The 16,520-nt window shown below is 31.9% G+C and overlaps 1 protein-coding gene across 4 annotated transcripts in view; it reads right to left on the bottom strand.

Moving 5' to 3' along the window:
* Positions 1-9,202: 9,202 nt before the first annotated feature.
* LOC123565502 (dentin sialophosphoprotein-like) overlaps positions 9,203-16,520 on the bottom strand; it is a 64,798-nt gene continuing 57,480 nt past the window's right edge. For all 4 annotated transcript variants that reach the window (XM_053549378.1, XM_053549380.1, XM_053549381.1 and 1 more), the window contains one exon: positions 9,203-14,834. In XM_053549378.1, coding sequence (XP_053405353.1) covers positions 14,723-14,834 — 112 coding nt within the window. In that variant the 3' untranslated portion in view covers positions 9,203-14,722. The remainder of the gene's footprint in view (positions 14,835-16,520) is intronic.

The raw sequence follows: 16,520 nt of genomic DNA, 5'->3' as shown, positions 1-16,520 counted from the left end.
ACAACTGACAATCACCTAACACTGGCAAGTCTATCTGAGGAAATCGTAATTTACACAACACAGTGGACATCGCTAACAACAAAATGTTCAGTTTTTTCAGATTTCAGACAAAATATACTATTTTATCATTTTCTTCTTTTTGTAAAAAAAAATCACCTTTTCTTCTCCATAAACTTATTTCCTTAAAAAACTATTTCAACGCACTTTATGTGGAATATTATTATATCATGTAAAAATTCCGTTACCTAGATTTTAAAAACTCATCATTTATATTTGCAAACGCAAAATGAAAATATACGTTGTACAAATGTTCTTAATGCGTTGTTATGTGAACATTTTGAGTTTTCAGCAAATGGACCGGACGAAAATTAAAATCGGGCTTGAATATTATCTGAAGTTTTGCTGGCAGAAAACTAAAAGTTAAAAATAAAGACATTCACAGAGAATCTTGAACGTGTCACAGAATAAATGAATCAAACTTCATAGTTCTGCAGGTTTGAAACACGGAAGTGACAGCGTTATATCCTTTATCTGACATACGGAAACGTAAATCAAACCATGAGAAAATGGCAATATTTGTATTAATTGACAAAATCGGCAACACTTCTATTTTCTTCAGATTAACATTATGACCAAAAGTTATAACACATGAGAAAACTACAAACCAGGTCATAGAATCAGCTTGAAGTTAGCGGGTCTCTTTAATAATGTGAAAATATCTCAAAACAGGCATACAAATCTATACCTTTTATTTACCAAAAAGAAAAACAATATGTTGGCTTACAACTATGAGAGGTTTCGTTAAAATCTACTTTGGAGAAACGTTGTTAATTCAGTCAAAGCCATAAAACGGTATAATATTACAGACTTGTTACATAACCATAAAATATACGGTGCTTTGAGTTGTCATACCAATCGGTGTTAACTGGAAATTATTGTCTTGCCCAAACAAATAAATACTTCAAGGTTATTGATGCTTGTGCCAATAATCTGACTTCAGCGCAACTGTTCAGACTTAAGTGCCAAGCTAACAGATCTTAGGGACTTTTTTAACAAGCTTAATGCTTTGTACTCCATCTTTTTTGTAATTTATTTGTATTGTAATTCTGTGTTTATATATAGGAAAGCTAAAAAATAAAGAGAAAACTTGGTTCATGACAAGCCTTTGTGATGTTGATGTTCTTGTACGCACGGTTTCCGCAGTAAAAACAGATGACGTGACATGTACACACGTTGTCGACAATCTGGTTCACATCTTGAATGCTCCGACTTTGGGTCGGCAGATTTTATGGTAATATGAATCCAGTTTTAGTCGAGTAGAGTTTCATCAAAAGAAATGTATTTCAATCTATTTTCTCTAAAATATTACGCACTCCTAAAGGGCACTGACCAAAATGAAACTTTATTCTAATACAATGTCACATGGCGACTTTTAAGCTTTGATGGTGGAGAAAAAGACCCCAGGAGGCCCTCCGTGCATTATTTCATCACATGCGGGCACCTGGATAGAATCCACGACCTTCCGTAAGCCAGCTGTATGGTTTCCGCACATGAAGAATTCAACACCCCGAGTGAAGCTGGAACCCACATCGGTGAAGGGCAAGTGATCTGAAGTCAGCGACCTAAACCACTTGGGAACGGAGGCCCCTCTTTTTTTGGTAAGTGGCTGTTGCTGTGATTGTTGTGCTTTATGAAGGATTTTAATTTTTGAAGAAAAAATATGAAAAATTGTTTCTGATTTCATGTAAATAAAACATATATTGAATACGTTGTCTGTCAGTTGTCAAAACTATTGGCCCTCGCACCTTGGGCAATAGTTTCGACTATTGACCAGCAAGCAACTCCTAAGAAATGACAGAAAACGGTATATATTTGGTAATAAAACGAAGTTAACGTCAAGGGATTGAGACAAATCATGACATAATTAAGACATAAAATCGTCATAATTTTCTTTCGATCTTGTTTCATTTATCAGTGGTAATGCGTGCTTGAAGACAATTACTAAAGGTACCATAGTGATTTTCTAGGAAATGCTTTGTTTTATTACCTTGATAAAGATTCTAGTATTCATTGTGCTAGAATAATACGCTGTGAACCTACGCACAAATGTGTTGAATTAAAAGATACTTGTGTATGTTGATAAGAAATATTTTAGAATAAAAAATCAAAGAAGTTCCTTTGGATCAGAGCAATTTAAATGGTAAATTCAACATGGTGTTGATGTAAGTAAATGTTTCATGTCTCCTTGATGCCATTTCATATATTCTCACGGCGCTCATTCTTTCTCTCCCATATCGTCGAAACAAATTTAAATATTAAGCTTAATATGATATTAAATATTTTTATTTCAGATTTCAAGCGATATACTAATCCTTCCGTGGGTCGTACCTGTCCACACTGTATGGATGTATTCAAGAATAAAACGTAATGTAACAAAATACGAACGACAAAAACCTGAACGTTGACCTTACCGTGTATAGAAGGTCACGGCACCGTGATCCTGGGGAGACATGTAATCTCTGCTTAAAGGTTTTCATAAGGAAAACGGATCTGCGTCGTCAATTACAGAGACGTTCGAGAATAAACATTAATTAAAAAGGATAATCACAAAACAGTGTTCTGGCATCTGCTCTTCAACCACTGGCCGTATTTGAAGCCAACTTTACATCAATAATCAGTAGGAAATGCAGTTTTCGCAAATCGTTGGCATATTGTACTCAGACTATTAATTCTTGAGGCTCGGCCTCTTTTGTCCAGATTTCTTCTTCTATACTTTTTTGTGGAGATTTGGATGACACTTAAGATAAGCTGCAAATATTAAAAGGTTTTTGTGGTTGACTTACTTAACACTGAGTTTTAATTTTGGAAAACGCTTCTCACGACTTAAACGTGTTTCCTAAGTAAGTACACTGTAAAATGTAAAATAATAATGAAGAAAAATGCCTGTGTTACTATTTTCAAGGAGCTAAATATTTTAAAGTAAGGTCATTTTCTTAGTCTCCCCCACCCCTTGTGCACATATCGTCGTCACGTTCATATTGCCCTATATCATATGGAATGTATCTTCATTGTAAAATTTGTAGCAAACTCGGTTTCATGAAAAGTAATAACACCATTCACGCTCCATAGCAGTGTCTACTATACATAATGGTTGAATTTTGACCCAATAATCTAAAAGGATTAGAATAATATAAAATATCCCTGTACACACAGGGTTGCATTCACCATTAAATGTCATGTGATAGCAGTCATTGTTTAAATTACTGCCATTATATTTTAGCAGATGTACATTTTAGTGTGTATCCTGTTACAACCAATTTATACATACAAATATATTTATTTCGTGTGTTCAAAGATGCTGTATAGTAATTGTTTATTTTCTCAAGTATACGTTTGGGAAACACCTATAAATAAACTTTTACGTTATGCACAATTAGTGAAATTATTTTGAAATATTTGTATTTGCTGTTCTAATATGGGCATGTGACAACTAGTTCCATAGCAATAGTTCGGGAGTAAAAATCGCTCTGTTATAATAAAACTTTAGCATGCTCTTTCATTCAAAGAGGGTTATACAATCATTTTCAGGTTTTTACATTTCAAGTTTTTTCCAGCAAGAATGTGTTTCTAAAGAAAATTACATTTCTACCACAAGATAAATGTTGTAATTTGTTTTATTACAAAAACATCATACTGTAAATGAGGTTACAAGAAAAGTCTGGTGATCGTTAAAATATTCCGTTACATTTGCTTAGACAGGCTCCAAAAGCAATTTCACGTATTAACAGGAGTGTCATAACATAACTACAGTGACGCCAAGACCAAACTTGCGCAACCAAAAACGCAATAAAACTCAAAATTTCTTGCTGCTTTGCTCAAACAAAATATACTGATTTCTCGGAATGGCATTAGTTTCTATGCCTGAGAAACTCCACGCTGTCGAAAGTTGAAGTTTCCAATATATTTCACTTCTTTGGGAGATGCAGACCAGTGATTTTATTGTCAAAATTCCTAAAATATGGACTAACGGTAAACACTTCGATCATTGTGTCTAACACATTACGTTAACTGTTATACGTGCTTTCGCATTGGATATGCTTCACGACATAGATTTATTTTTCACTACACATTAACTATCAAGACTTTTTTTCCTTACTTATTATAGTAAACAGAGCTGCGTTTCTGTTCAGGAGATAATAAATTCCATGATAGTGTTGAGAACTGTACTGAATGGTATATTAAAAATAATTGATAAATAATTAAATGTGGAATACTATCATATCATATAAAAATTACGTAAACCAGATTTTAAAAACTCATCTATAATATTTGAAGGCGAAATGAACATATACGTTGTATCAATGTTCTCAATGTGTTGTTATGTGAACATTTTGTGTTTTCAGCGAATGGACCGGACGAAAATTAAAATCGGGCTTGAATATTATCTGATGTTTTCCTGGCAGAAAAGTAAAATTAAAACAAAGACATTCACAGAAAATCTTGAACAAGTCACATGATAAATGAATCAAACTTCATGTAATTCTGCACGTTTGAAACACGGAAGTGACAGCGTTATATCCTTTATCTGACATACAGAAACGTAAATCAAACCATGACAAAATGGTAATATTTGTATTAATTGACAAAACCGGCAACACTTCTATTGTCTTAAGATTAACATTATGACCAAACCTTATGACACATAAGAAAGCTACAAACCAGGTCATAAGCGAGTCTCTTTAATAATTTGAAAATATCTAAAACACAGGCTTACAGACCTATACCTTCTATTTACCCAAAAGAAAATCAATATGTTGGCTTACAACTATGAGAAGTTTCATTAAAATTTGCATTAAAGAACTTTTTTTTGATAAACATTGTTAATACAAAAACCAAAGCCATAAAACGATGCAATATTACAGACCGGTTACATAACCATAAGATATACGCTGCTTTGAGGTGTCATACCAATCGCTGTTAACTTGATATTATTGTCTTGCCAAATCAAATAGGCACATCAAAGTTATGTATGTATGTGCCAATTATCTGCCTTCAAAGCAACTGTCCAGAGTTAAGTGATTTAGAGACTTTTATAAAGAAGTTTTTGCTTTGTTATCCATCCTTGTAATTTATTTGTATTGCAATTCTTTGTTAATAAATAGGAAAGCTAAACAAAAGGATTTACTTTTTTAACGAGAAAGCTTGGTTTATGACATGCCATTGTAAAGTTGATGTCCTTTATACAAGCAGTTTCTTATAGAAGCACGTTCCATAAAATATCTATGCTGGTGGCAGCTTTTCCTTAAAACCTTTTATTTTTGCCACATCGGAATCGAAGGAAAATAAACACAATTTTGAATTCCAACTTTTACTTTTTACTATTTTAAATCCAATTTTCTATAGCCTTTTCTGACAATTTTACATCCAAAAACCACAATTTTTTAAAACTAAACAAAAGCATGTTACACAGAACATTTTTATACTGTAATTTCCCGCCAAAACATAAAAAGCATGAAAAGTAAATATCACGAAATTTGGAGTAATACTAAAGAAAAAATTTTCTCGCCAAGTGTATAAATTCCCGCCAAAAGACAAAATAGGGTAAGTCACAGTAAACAGCTTACATAACAATTATTTGGAGCAATACATAGAATAAACACAAAAGGAGAAAAGCAAAGAATCATAAATTTCACTAATCGTGATATTCACGACAATGCTATTGTATTTTCCATGTTATTAAAGGAATTTATAGATTACATTTTTTGTTATATCTCTTATGAATACAAAAGAAAATGCGAAATACCGGTGAAACATATATGTTTTATTGTTATTCTTTATGTTTTCATAACTTTAAATACTAGTTACGCGATGGACTTGCAATTTTAGTCAAAGATGGACCGTACATCCACATAACAATTAAAGCATACATTCTAAAGACATTCTAAAGGAATAAATGTCTAAAACATGGGTGGTAAGCCATATGAATATCAAGTTGTCACAGAATGTTCCAGTATTTGTTTGCTATTGAATCGCGGACTAGTAGTTGCCATTTGGTTATAAAACTGTGCGTACTTTGAAATATAACAGTGTAATTTATGCCCGAGTGTATATTACTCAGGCGACCATTCAGTCTTATATTGACAGTTTTTTGTTTTTTTTTTTTTTTTTGTCTCTTTTAAATACTTTGTATGCTGCATACATTTTAAGAAAAAAAGGACTCCTTATATGAGTCGCCGGTATCGATACACAAAATTCTGCGTACTAACTTTCTCTCTCGCCGAGTGTGTGAGGGTTTTTGAAACGTGCTACAGATTCTACTTATGAGGGGCTTTCTTGCGATATGTAGCTGCTATTGTGTTTGCTGTGCTCTTTGAAGAATCTCAACCCATAACTTTTAATTTTTGAAACAAAAATATAAGAAAATATTGCTGATGTCATGTAATAAAACACGTATTGGACGCCTTGGTTGTCAGTTGTCAAAACTATTGGCCCTCGGACATGGTGCAATAGTTTTGACTATTGACCATCAAGCATGTTCAACAAGTGTACACAAAGATACAAAAATGAAAAAATCAAGCGATCACCTCCAAAGATATGACAGAATACTGTATTCATACATATATCAATAACATAACAGAGCTTAAATTGGACTCTCGGAATTTAATTTTGTAATAAACAGGAGTTAACGTCAAGGGATTGAGACGCATCGTGACATAATTGGGAAATAAAACAAACATAATCTTCTAACGATCTTGTCTTATTTATCAATGGGAAATATGCATGCTTGAAGACAATTATTAAAGGTACCAGAGCAATTTTCTAGGGAATGCTTTGTTTTATGACCTTATAAGAGATACTAGTGGACTATTTTATATATGATAGAAAAACACGCTGTGAACCTACGCATAAATCAAAATCTGTTGAATTAAAATATATTTTGATAAGTTCGTTTTTATTAGAGCGATTTAAATAGTTAATTAAATATATTGTTAATGTAATTAAATGTAAAAGTTTAATGTTTCCTTCATGTCATTTCATATATAATCACGGCACTTACCAAAATTGAAACACGTGTTACGAATGGTTTCAATACATTAAAAACTAACGCAACTTTAAATGTCCCCTCGATATTTTGGCAATAATGTTTCGTGTTACAGTTCGATTAGTAAGTCATACGTGTTTACAGGTTTTCAAACCAAAATTTCTGTACTTACAAAACGACCTTTCTACATTTTGATTATTTTTTTGTTTTAGCTTAAGATCATGTTTTTCTTATACAAGACACACAAAAATATGGAACCCCGAGTTAAGGTGACAAACCGCAATCTTTAATGTTTGCGAAAACGAACAGTACAAATAGAACATAGATAAATATGAAATTTCTAACACGTTTAGAACAATAGGTCGTAAGTAATATATTGAATTTTCAATACAATGATGTCATTTTATTCAGCCACTTTAATAAAAAAAATGTCCAGAATTTACAGGTGAGTGTTATCATGACCAAGGAGAATCAGGACTTCTATGTCCTCCCATACTGTAAAACAAAATTTAAATATTTGGCTTAATATGATATTAAATATTTTCATTTCAGATTTCAAGCGACTTCTGTGGCCGCATCTGTCCGCACTGTGTGGATGTATTCAAGAAGAAAACAATGTAACAACACATGAACGGAACAACCTGAGCATTGAACTTACCGTGCATTGAACGTCACAGCACGGTGATCCTTGGGCGAGCTGTGATTTCTCCTCCAAGGTTTTCACCAAGAACCCGGACCCCATTGGAAATAAGTGATTAGTTTTACTTTAATGGGTCATCCCAGGTGTTAAGATCATATCTTTTTTCTATGTCATGATTATTATAAAATATACTTAACTTAATATTTCATGTATTAATCAAAATTTTTATAAAATTCTAATCAAAGCATTCTAAATATATTGATTATTATATACATGTATTTTTACTTTTAAGTGATATATAATGTTTTATGAACTTATGCCTGAATAAATTTGAATTGAATTGAATTGAATTGATCTGCGTCGTTACGTACACAGAGACACAAGGAAGCATGTTTAAAAGACAGCAGTAGAAAAGCATGCAACATGAATTGTATTCATATAGTTAAGGGTATTGATATCAATTAAGATGACATGTCACATGATTCAAAGAAATCTGCCACAAGAGAGGTTTCAATTTGTCGTAATTAGTAGGAATGTACATCTTCGTTAGTCAGTTACCTTCTTTGAAATTATTCTCGTGACTGTGGCATTTCTCATTATCGCATAGTTCAGTGAGGAATCCATTTCATTTGTATTTCTTGGCTAAATACATTGTCGGTTTATGTTCATTTTCCTTGAATAATATACGACTTATAACTTTGAATTACCATCAGTAGAAAGGCAAGATGGCAAGGAAATATACAGAATGTAGTTATTTACTTGCATACTGTCTGATGTCAAACACAGACGGCCGTTAGCCCCACAAGCGGTGTTTTTGTTTCAGACTGTCTGTTACAAAAGTGTGTTACTTCTTCGAAATTCTGCGTTTGGAGCATTTGATTTCCGGCCAGAATATTTTTTTAAAACTTAGAACATGTCATTTTAAAATAAACGTTTCTCGTTTTTGAACAGTCTAAATAAATGTTTCATCAGTATTTGTTAGTTTACCATCATCTCTAGTAAAACACAGATCCCTTAAAGTCACAACAGGATGACAAAATGCTCGTGCAGTCTTGCGCGATTCCACCATAGAAAGTATTAGTCCAACTAGTGACGTGATTATCACTCTCATTGGACCGTCGGGGGAGATAACTAGTCATTGATTGGGACCAAGAAAATAGAAATATGGCCGAGAACCACGTGAATTGTTTTAGTGAGTCTGGGTACATGAATCATCGATGATTGAGTGAGCAGTTTCACTATATATGGTTTACATCATTGAAAATAAACGACTGCCATGGACACACTGAAATCTTATATTTGGGTCAAAAAGAGTTTTTCATGGAAATTTTTTCTCACTCAATTGATGCTTCTAAACAATTTGCTATCTAAGAAAATTTGTGTTGTAGTTATTCTTATTACCCCTAAATCAAATTAAAGACCTCAAAATGGAAATTAAATAATTCCATTCAGAAATGGCAGCCGACAATTTTTTAAATTAACATACAGGCATTTGCAAAGGATAACTAAGCAACAAAACATCATTTCTTTCTACAGTTTATTTCCAGTAAATAGCCATTGAGCCTTTTGAACAAAAACATAAAGGTTTTCAAACTCAGTGCATTTAGAATATTTAAATATTTCAAAAAGCAATATGTTCTAATCTGAAACAGCAGGAAAGTTGAAATTTTACTCAACAAAATTTCTAACAAGCTACCTGCAGTTTTAAACATTTAAAATACACAGTTTTCATATTTAAATATCTTTTTTCTGAATGTAAACAAAAATGTTAAAGAAAAGATAAAACCTTCAGGATTACAGTTTATTTGATATAATAGAAAAAAAAGTAAGGTATTTAAAATGTAGTGAAAATTATCAAAGCGTTAATATTTATTAGTTTACTTTCAAATACAGAAAGCCCTAATTCTCTACTTATAAATTTTACTCAGAGTACTCAATTTCTTCCACATTCTTTCAAAAGATTACAATGTTCAAAATTTTTGTTTTCACTATAAAACACAGATTAAGTATTCTTACCTACAGATGTTTAATATAAGTGATATAAAAGAAAATGACCAACATTCTCCATCATTGTAACTTAATCAGGGTAGCGGACCTGCATGACAAATGGCAAGTTACATTTTCTCTTATATGATTTTGGCATTGACCATGTTGTACCAAAAACCATGAAGGTGTTCAGCTACATTTACTTCCAGAAAATGCCAAACTGCCCAATGAGAATACATTATCACATGGAAATTGCCAAGTAATACATTATCACATGGAAATTGCCAAGTAATATATTATTGCATGGAAATTGCCAAGTAATACATTATCACATGGAAATTGCCAAGTAATACATTATCACATGGAAATTGCCAAGTAATACATTATCACATGGAAATTACCTTGAGTAATTCATTATAACATGGAAATTACCTTGAGCAATACAAGTAATACATTATCACATGGAAATTGCCAAGTAATACATAATCACATGGAAATTACCTTGAGTAATACATTGTCACATGGAAATTGCCAAGTAATACATTATCACATGGAAATTGCCAGGTAATACCTTATCACACGGAAATTGCCAAGTAATACATTATGACATAGAAATTGCCAAGTAATACATTATCACATGGAAATTGCCAAGTAATATATAATCACATGGAAATTGCCAAGTAATATATAACCACATGGAAATTGCCAAGTAATACATAATCACATGGAAATTTCTAAGTATCATTAAAAGTCCTCTTCCTTAAGAAATGCTAATATATATCCCTTACAAACTTTCAGCATTTTTATGTATATATATTGTATTGTTAAAAACCTACAGCAAATCAGAAGTCTGCCATTTCCATTTCTTACCTTTTAGAGTGTTCATATTTAATGTTCTATTCAATCATAAATTTTGCATCATATCCATATAAAAGCAGTCTTGCACAAATTTACACCAAAATAAATTCTAACACAACCTATATTTTCCCTACTCATTTAAGAAGGTTAAAATAAAAGTTTAATATTATTTTGCCATAAAATCAATGTCTGATGTCATAGTAAATCAATGCTATACCTGCAAACCATGATAATGAAACAGAACAGGCATTTTTTTTTCTATATAATAAAGATTGGAACTAAACTATTATAATATCCCAAACAGTAATTGTCCATGGAACTTCCACAGAATAAATTATGCTTGTCATTCTGAAGCATATCATTATTTCACTCAGTTTTCATTCTTCCAATGATTGTATTTAACACTGAATTCTATATTTGTTGATAATACGTGAATTTTAAATATGCCATTACAAAGACATGACATGGCTATTATAAAATAAAAAAAAAGATGGCAACAATTGAATGTAGATTCTATACTAATTTGAAAATATATATCACAATATAAACAGTATATATAGAAAATGTCTATTTCATATCACAGAAAAAAACTATAAAAAGGTCTAACAATATCACAAAGTCTACAGACTTTCACAACAATGATTCACCACAATGATCTTAATAACATTTATAGTGTTTGAAACATTCAAACAAAGTTTGAAGTTAAGATAACAATGCAGATATATCAGCAATTTCTTGCCATCAAAAAGATTAAATTATCATATGGGCGTAGAACAACAACAGTATCATGTGATGTTATGTTACAGTTAATGTTATGCTACATGTAATGTAATGTTACATGAGTTTCCATCGGCTTTTGAATTAATATGATGTTTTACAGTAGATGACACTTGTTATTTAAACTGATTACTGCAAGTTTTAAGTGTTTAATCAGTAGATTTCTTCATGACTCACTTCTAACAAACACCAAAACACTTTTCCACTATATCCAATCGAGTTTTAAACTTGCCTTTTCTACTATGATCTAAAGGATTAGTAACTTGAAGAAAGTCAAAATTGTCGTAGAAATTTATATTTCATATTACAATGTTAATAAAACTGCCTTTGTAGACAGAAATTCATTTAAAAAATAAATAGGATTATTACAATGGTAGCTTGACCTTGGAGATTGTATGACATGAGTCAATTTTGCCAGACCTGGATCAGGAAGCACACAAGCGCCAAGTGTGATCCTGTATGGTAAAACATATGAAAGCCAAATACAACACTCCAGATCAATCTACTGATGTAATGATCCTTCCATTACATCCCTCAGTATACTTAGAAGTATTTTACAAAAAATAAACAACTACTAACATTATGGTTGATATCAAAAATTACAACAATTTCATTTAATAGACTTTGGGAACGTCACAACAACATTTTTGTTCATGCATGATGGATTCCCAAGCTTTGTTTACATGTAGATTAACTAATTAAAAAGCTTAATAAAAATGAAATTATTCCAAGGACGTATAACCTCCTTCCGTGTATTAGTAACGTTAAAACACGGTTTTACTATACATTATTTCTTAAACATCAGAAATATTTGTTCTTGTAACACAAAATCAATTTCAATAAAACAAAATAATAGCATGTTGAAACAAACTAGTAAATGCATAAAGTGCCTTCTATCAAAATGACTTAATGTCCTACAATAAACGTGTTCCCACTATACAATCAGGAATGACAGTTTTGTTAGCAATTCCTAGATTATTTTATTATTGCATTATTATAAATTTATACCATAACTGTAAATAAAAACACATTTTTCACCAAATTAACACAAATTCTAGAAAGACTTGCTCAAAGATGTTTGCACACTGCACAAAGTAACATGTTTTTGGGGTATTTTCAGTTCCTGGCAGAAAATCTGCGTGTTCTGACGCCAACATCATATAGCCAAGGATATAGTTGAAAGGTCAATAAATGGCTACAGTGTGTTATCTGGGCAATAAAGGAACATCTAGTTTCACAAAGGCCCAAGGCCATTAATGCAGTTCACTAACTGTGCCAATATGGCCAGAATGCATACTGCAGTCATTTATTAACCCCTTTGTATATATGAAATACATTTGGTCAACACTGAGAAAAAACTGAATTTTACATGGTTTTACAAGTATTATCATTTTCTAGTGAACAAACATTTTGGCAGAAATTTTACACTTTCGTTCATGCATTCTGTCCAATGATTTACAAAGCCTCACAATGAAGATCTACACATTCATCAAATAACAAAGAAACAGACATTTTCAGGTAAAAGTTAAAGGACTTTACAAATGTTAATTTACAATTTCTCAACATACGATGTAGTTCAATAACTTAAAGGAAATGTCACACATTTGGCTGAATCTTGTTTGACAAGAAAAGCAGTTTGAATCAAAATATGTCAAATATCACTGGTAATCTACTGCAAATTCATTAATATTCACAGGTGACTAAGTTTTCTGGATTTTGTGGTCAAATCAGTCCATTAAATGGAATCCCAATAAAAAACTTCTATTCATTTTATGTTCATAAGTTAAAATGCACAAATTCATATCCCCCCAAAATAGCCCTTTTGACAAAAAACATAAAATTTTGTGCCCACGAGCCTAAATGATTTTGCAGTAAGTAATTAAAATGCTTGATTTGTTATGCAAGACAGTTGCACAAAAAGTGCCTCATATACCTCAAGTCAAATCCAATATCAAATTATTTAGTGTGTGTAAGACTTTAAAAGAATTTACTAGTGCAATTTTAAAAGGAATGAACTCTTCAAAAATGCATTAGAATGCACTTTTAATTTTTTTTGTGGCAGTCGATTCTGTACTATATTACAAAAATTTTGAGATTCTGTATTTGTCACAGGTCTGTGTGCATATTTTCAGTGTCCTTAGTTACACTACCAATCGACCTAATAACTATATAAAAGAACAAATATACATGTATCATTTTTGCTAAACATAAACCACAATTTCACATTGAAAATAATATTAAACTCTCGTAATAAATAAGGCTTTGCATGTGTGAGAAAAAAAATGTGCTGAAATTTGAAATATAACAATAGTACATTGAATGCTAGGCTAAGTCACTACTACTAGAAAAATACAATTACAACATTTTGTATAGAACTAACTGAATCTATTACACCCTACCAAGTCAAGGATTACATAATCCCAAGGTTTATACCTTGTCCAAAACAAGGTTCTAACAAGATGTTTATATATTCTTAACCAAACATGGAATTTTCTTATTTTGACAACTCAGTTGGTATGGCAGCTTTATTTTCTCACAGTTCCAACAATTCTATTTAACTCAAAACCCATTACTGTCAACAAAATAGCAGACTGTATCAGTCATATAATTATGACAGCATGAAGTGTTACACAAAATGAATGGTTAAATTTTCATAAAACCAAAATTAGTTGAGTGTGTGTGTTCGGGTTTAACGTCTTTTCAACAATTTTTCAGTCATATAAACGATGGAAAATTAGTTGAAGCTATGTATCAAAGAAGTAATGATCTTTAGTATGCTAAATACCTAAAATAAAGCAATAAAGAGATGAGCATTGGTCTGGTTTTAAGGGGAATTCTCTGTCTCAGTTGAAAAATTCTTAATTTTTTCTTATTAGACAAGGTCGTCAGCAAGTCTCGATTTAATCTGGTCTAAAATAACTTACGACTCACACATCTTTAAAAATGAGTTTTCAGTAGAATTTGACATCATATATGACATTTTATGAATTGAAGCTGCTCCTTTGGTGTATTATAGCAAAAATTCGTATGACCCTTCGACCTTGTTGTTCTTATTAGACACAAAATGGTTCTTCTTAAAAAAGTTGACCTATCTAAAATTCTTTGTGTGGCAATTATAGCCTGTAGCCTTCAGCTGTCTTGCATCATAATGACTTTAATTTCCAATGACTTTTCCTTAAAATGTCTCCATGTATCCTTTACTTCATAAGACAATCTTTCACTATGACTTTGATCAGGTCCAGTGACTTCTAGGATTTTCATTTTGCATGCTTCTAGTAATGACAAATGTTCCTCTGTTAAAGGTGACAAAATTTAAAAAGTAGTGTCCTTAAGATTAGTATAAGCTTTTCCTACAAAAAGTCCTGTCAAACAACAAGCTGACAAGTCTTAATTATTCTGTTATCCATACAGGCATACTGTTACATTATAACACAAGATTTTGATGTTTTTTCGTCTGAGCGGGGTGGTAGGTCTGGAGGGTCCTGATTCTGACCTTGGTGTTCATGATGGTACTGAGCCATTATCACCTCCCTGCAAATAAGATAAATATAGTGAATGTTTGGTATATGGAACATTCCAAGAATATTTAGCTACAGTCAAACTTTGTTCGCTTAAATTCATATAATTTAAATGCAGTGCTTCATTCAAACTCATCATCAGGTCCAGGTAAAATCCCTGTATATAGAGAATATTTGGTTTCTTTCAGTGTAAGATCGAAATATATTTCACCAAGTGAACACTATAATGTAATATTTTCACGAGTGGCACAGCCACGAGTGAAAATGAAAATTATGGTGTTCATGAGTAAAATAGATTTGGATCTTACACTGAAACAAATTTTCTATATATTTTATGTATTTTAAATGGTTTTAACAAAATTATATCAAGTTTGTCTGTGCAATGTCATGTGCATCACACTATGATGCCATAATGTCGTGGCGTCATAATATCTTTGTTGAAAAACTGTAAATAGTTCTATTATGTTTCCTGATTTCTTTTACATTTTATTAATATAGAATGTATATATTTATGAACCTGTTAGTATTTCTATACATCTATACATCTATATCTTTACTAAAGTACATTTTGCGGGGAATTTTCTATTATTCATAATTCATATTCTTTCGCATTCAAGTGTTGTTCCGTACCAGCGAAAAATAAAAATGATATTTTCACCATTTGAAACAGTGAAGATATCAATTTTATTTCACTGATAAATGTCAGTATTTCACTGAAGAGCATAAAATAAAATGTATTTATAATGTAAAATATATATTGTTCAATGGCTTGAACAACTGATAACACAAACAAATTTTGTCAGTCCCTTTGAGTTCAAGCAAACAAAGTTTGACTGTATGTGACTGTTTGTAAGTGTAAGTGAAAATGGACTGTCAAGGAAATATAGTTTGCAGGCCTATAGTAAATGTTCTTGTTATAGCACCAGTAACTGTGATCTTAACCTTTGACCTTCTGACCTCAAAATGATTACAGGTCTATCACTGCCCATAAGAAATGTGCCTTCCAAATTTAAGGGCCATAGGTTGTCATCCACAAAATATTGAGTGGAAATTCTGTTATATTTACAGTCATTGTAACCTTGACCTTTGATCAACTGACCTCAATATCTGAGTGCCCCCTGGCAATGTGTCTGCAAAGTAAAAGGATCACAGGTCAAGCGTTTTTTAAGATACTGAGCTGAAATGGTTTTTGTACTAACAATTACTTTGATCTTGACCTTTGACTCACTGACCTCAAAAACAATATGGGTCATCCACTGCCCATGAACTATGTGACTGACATGAACAAGAATTGGATCAAAGGCCAAGGGATATTCCAGACATTGAATTGAAAATACTTTCATACTAACAGACATTTGACCTTTGACACACTAACATTAAAATTAATAGACCTAATGCAATGCTCATGGGTAATGTACATGACAAGTTTGAGAAAAGTCAATGGGATATGCAAGATACTCTTAACAGTCACTCTGCCCTTGACCTTTCACCAATTAATCTCAAAACAGAAAGGGGTCATCCACTGCCCATGAGCAATTTGTATGTAGTAGTGATAGTTTGGAAATCCTAGTACCTTTGGACACCTTACAATTTATATATATATAATGAGTGAATTATTTCATCAATTTAAATAAACAAGGGAAACTTGACTTTGCTACATGTGCATCAACTTAAAGGATCCAAAGTCTGAGTATTCTTA

The sequence above is a fragment of the Mercenaria mercenaria genome, chromosome 8 (assembly GCF_021730395.1).
Source record: "Mercenaria mercenaria strain notata chromosome 8, MADL_Memer_1, whole genome shotgun sequence".
In the NCBI taxonomy this organism is placed as follows: Eukaryota; Metazoa; Mollusca; class Bivalvia; order Venerida; family Veneridae; genus Mercenaria; species Mercenaria mercenaria.
Note: the sequence above shows the minus strand (reverse complement) of the source record. Positions and strands in the feature narration are given on the sequence as shown.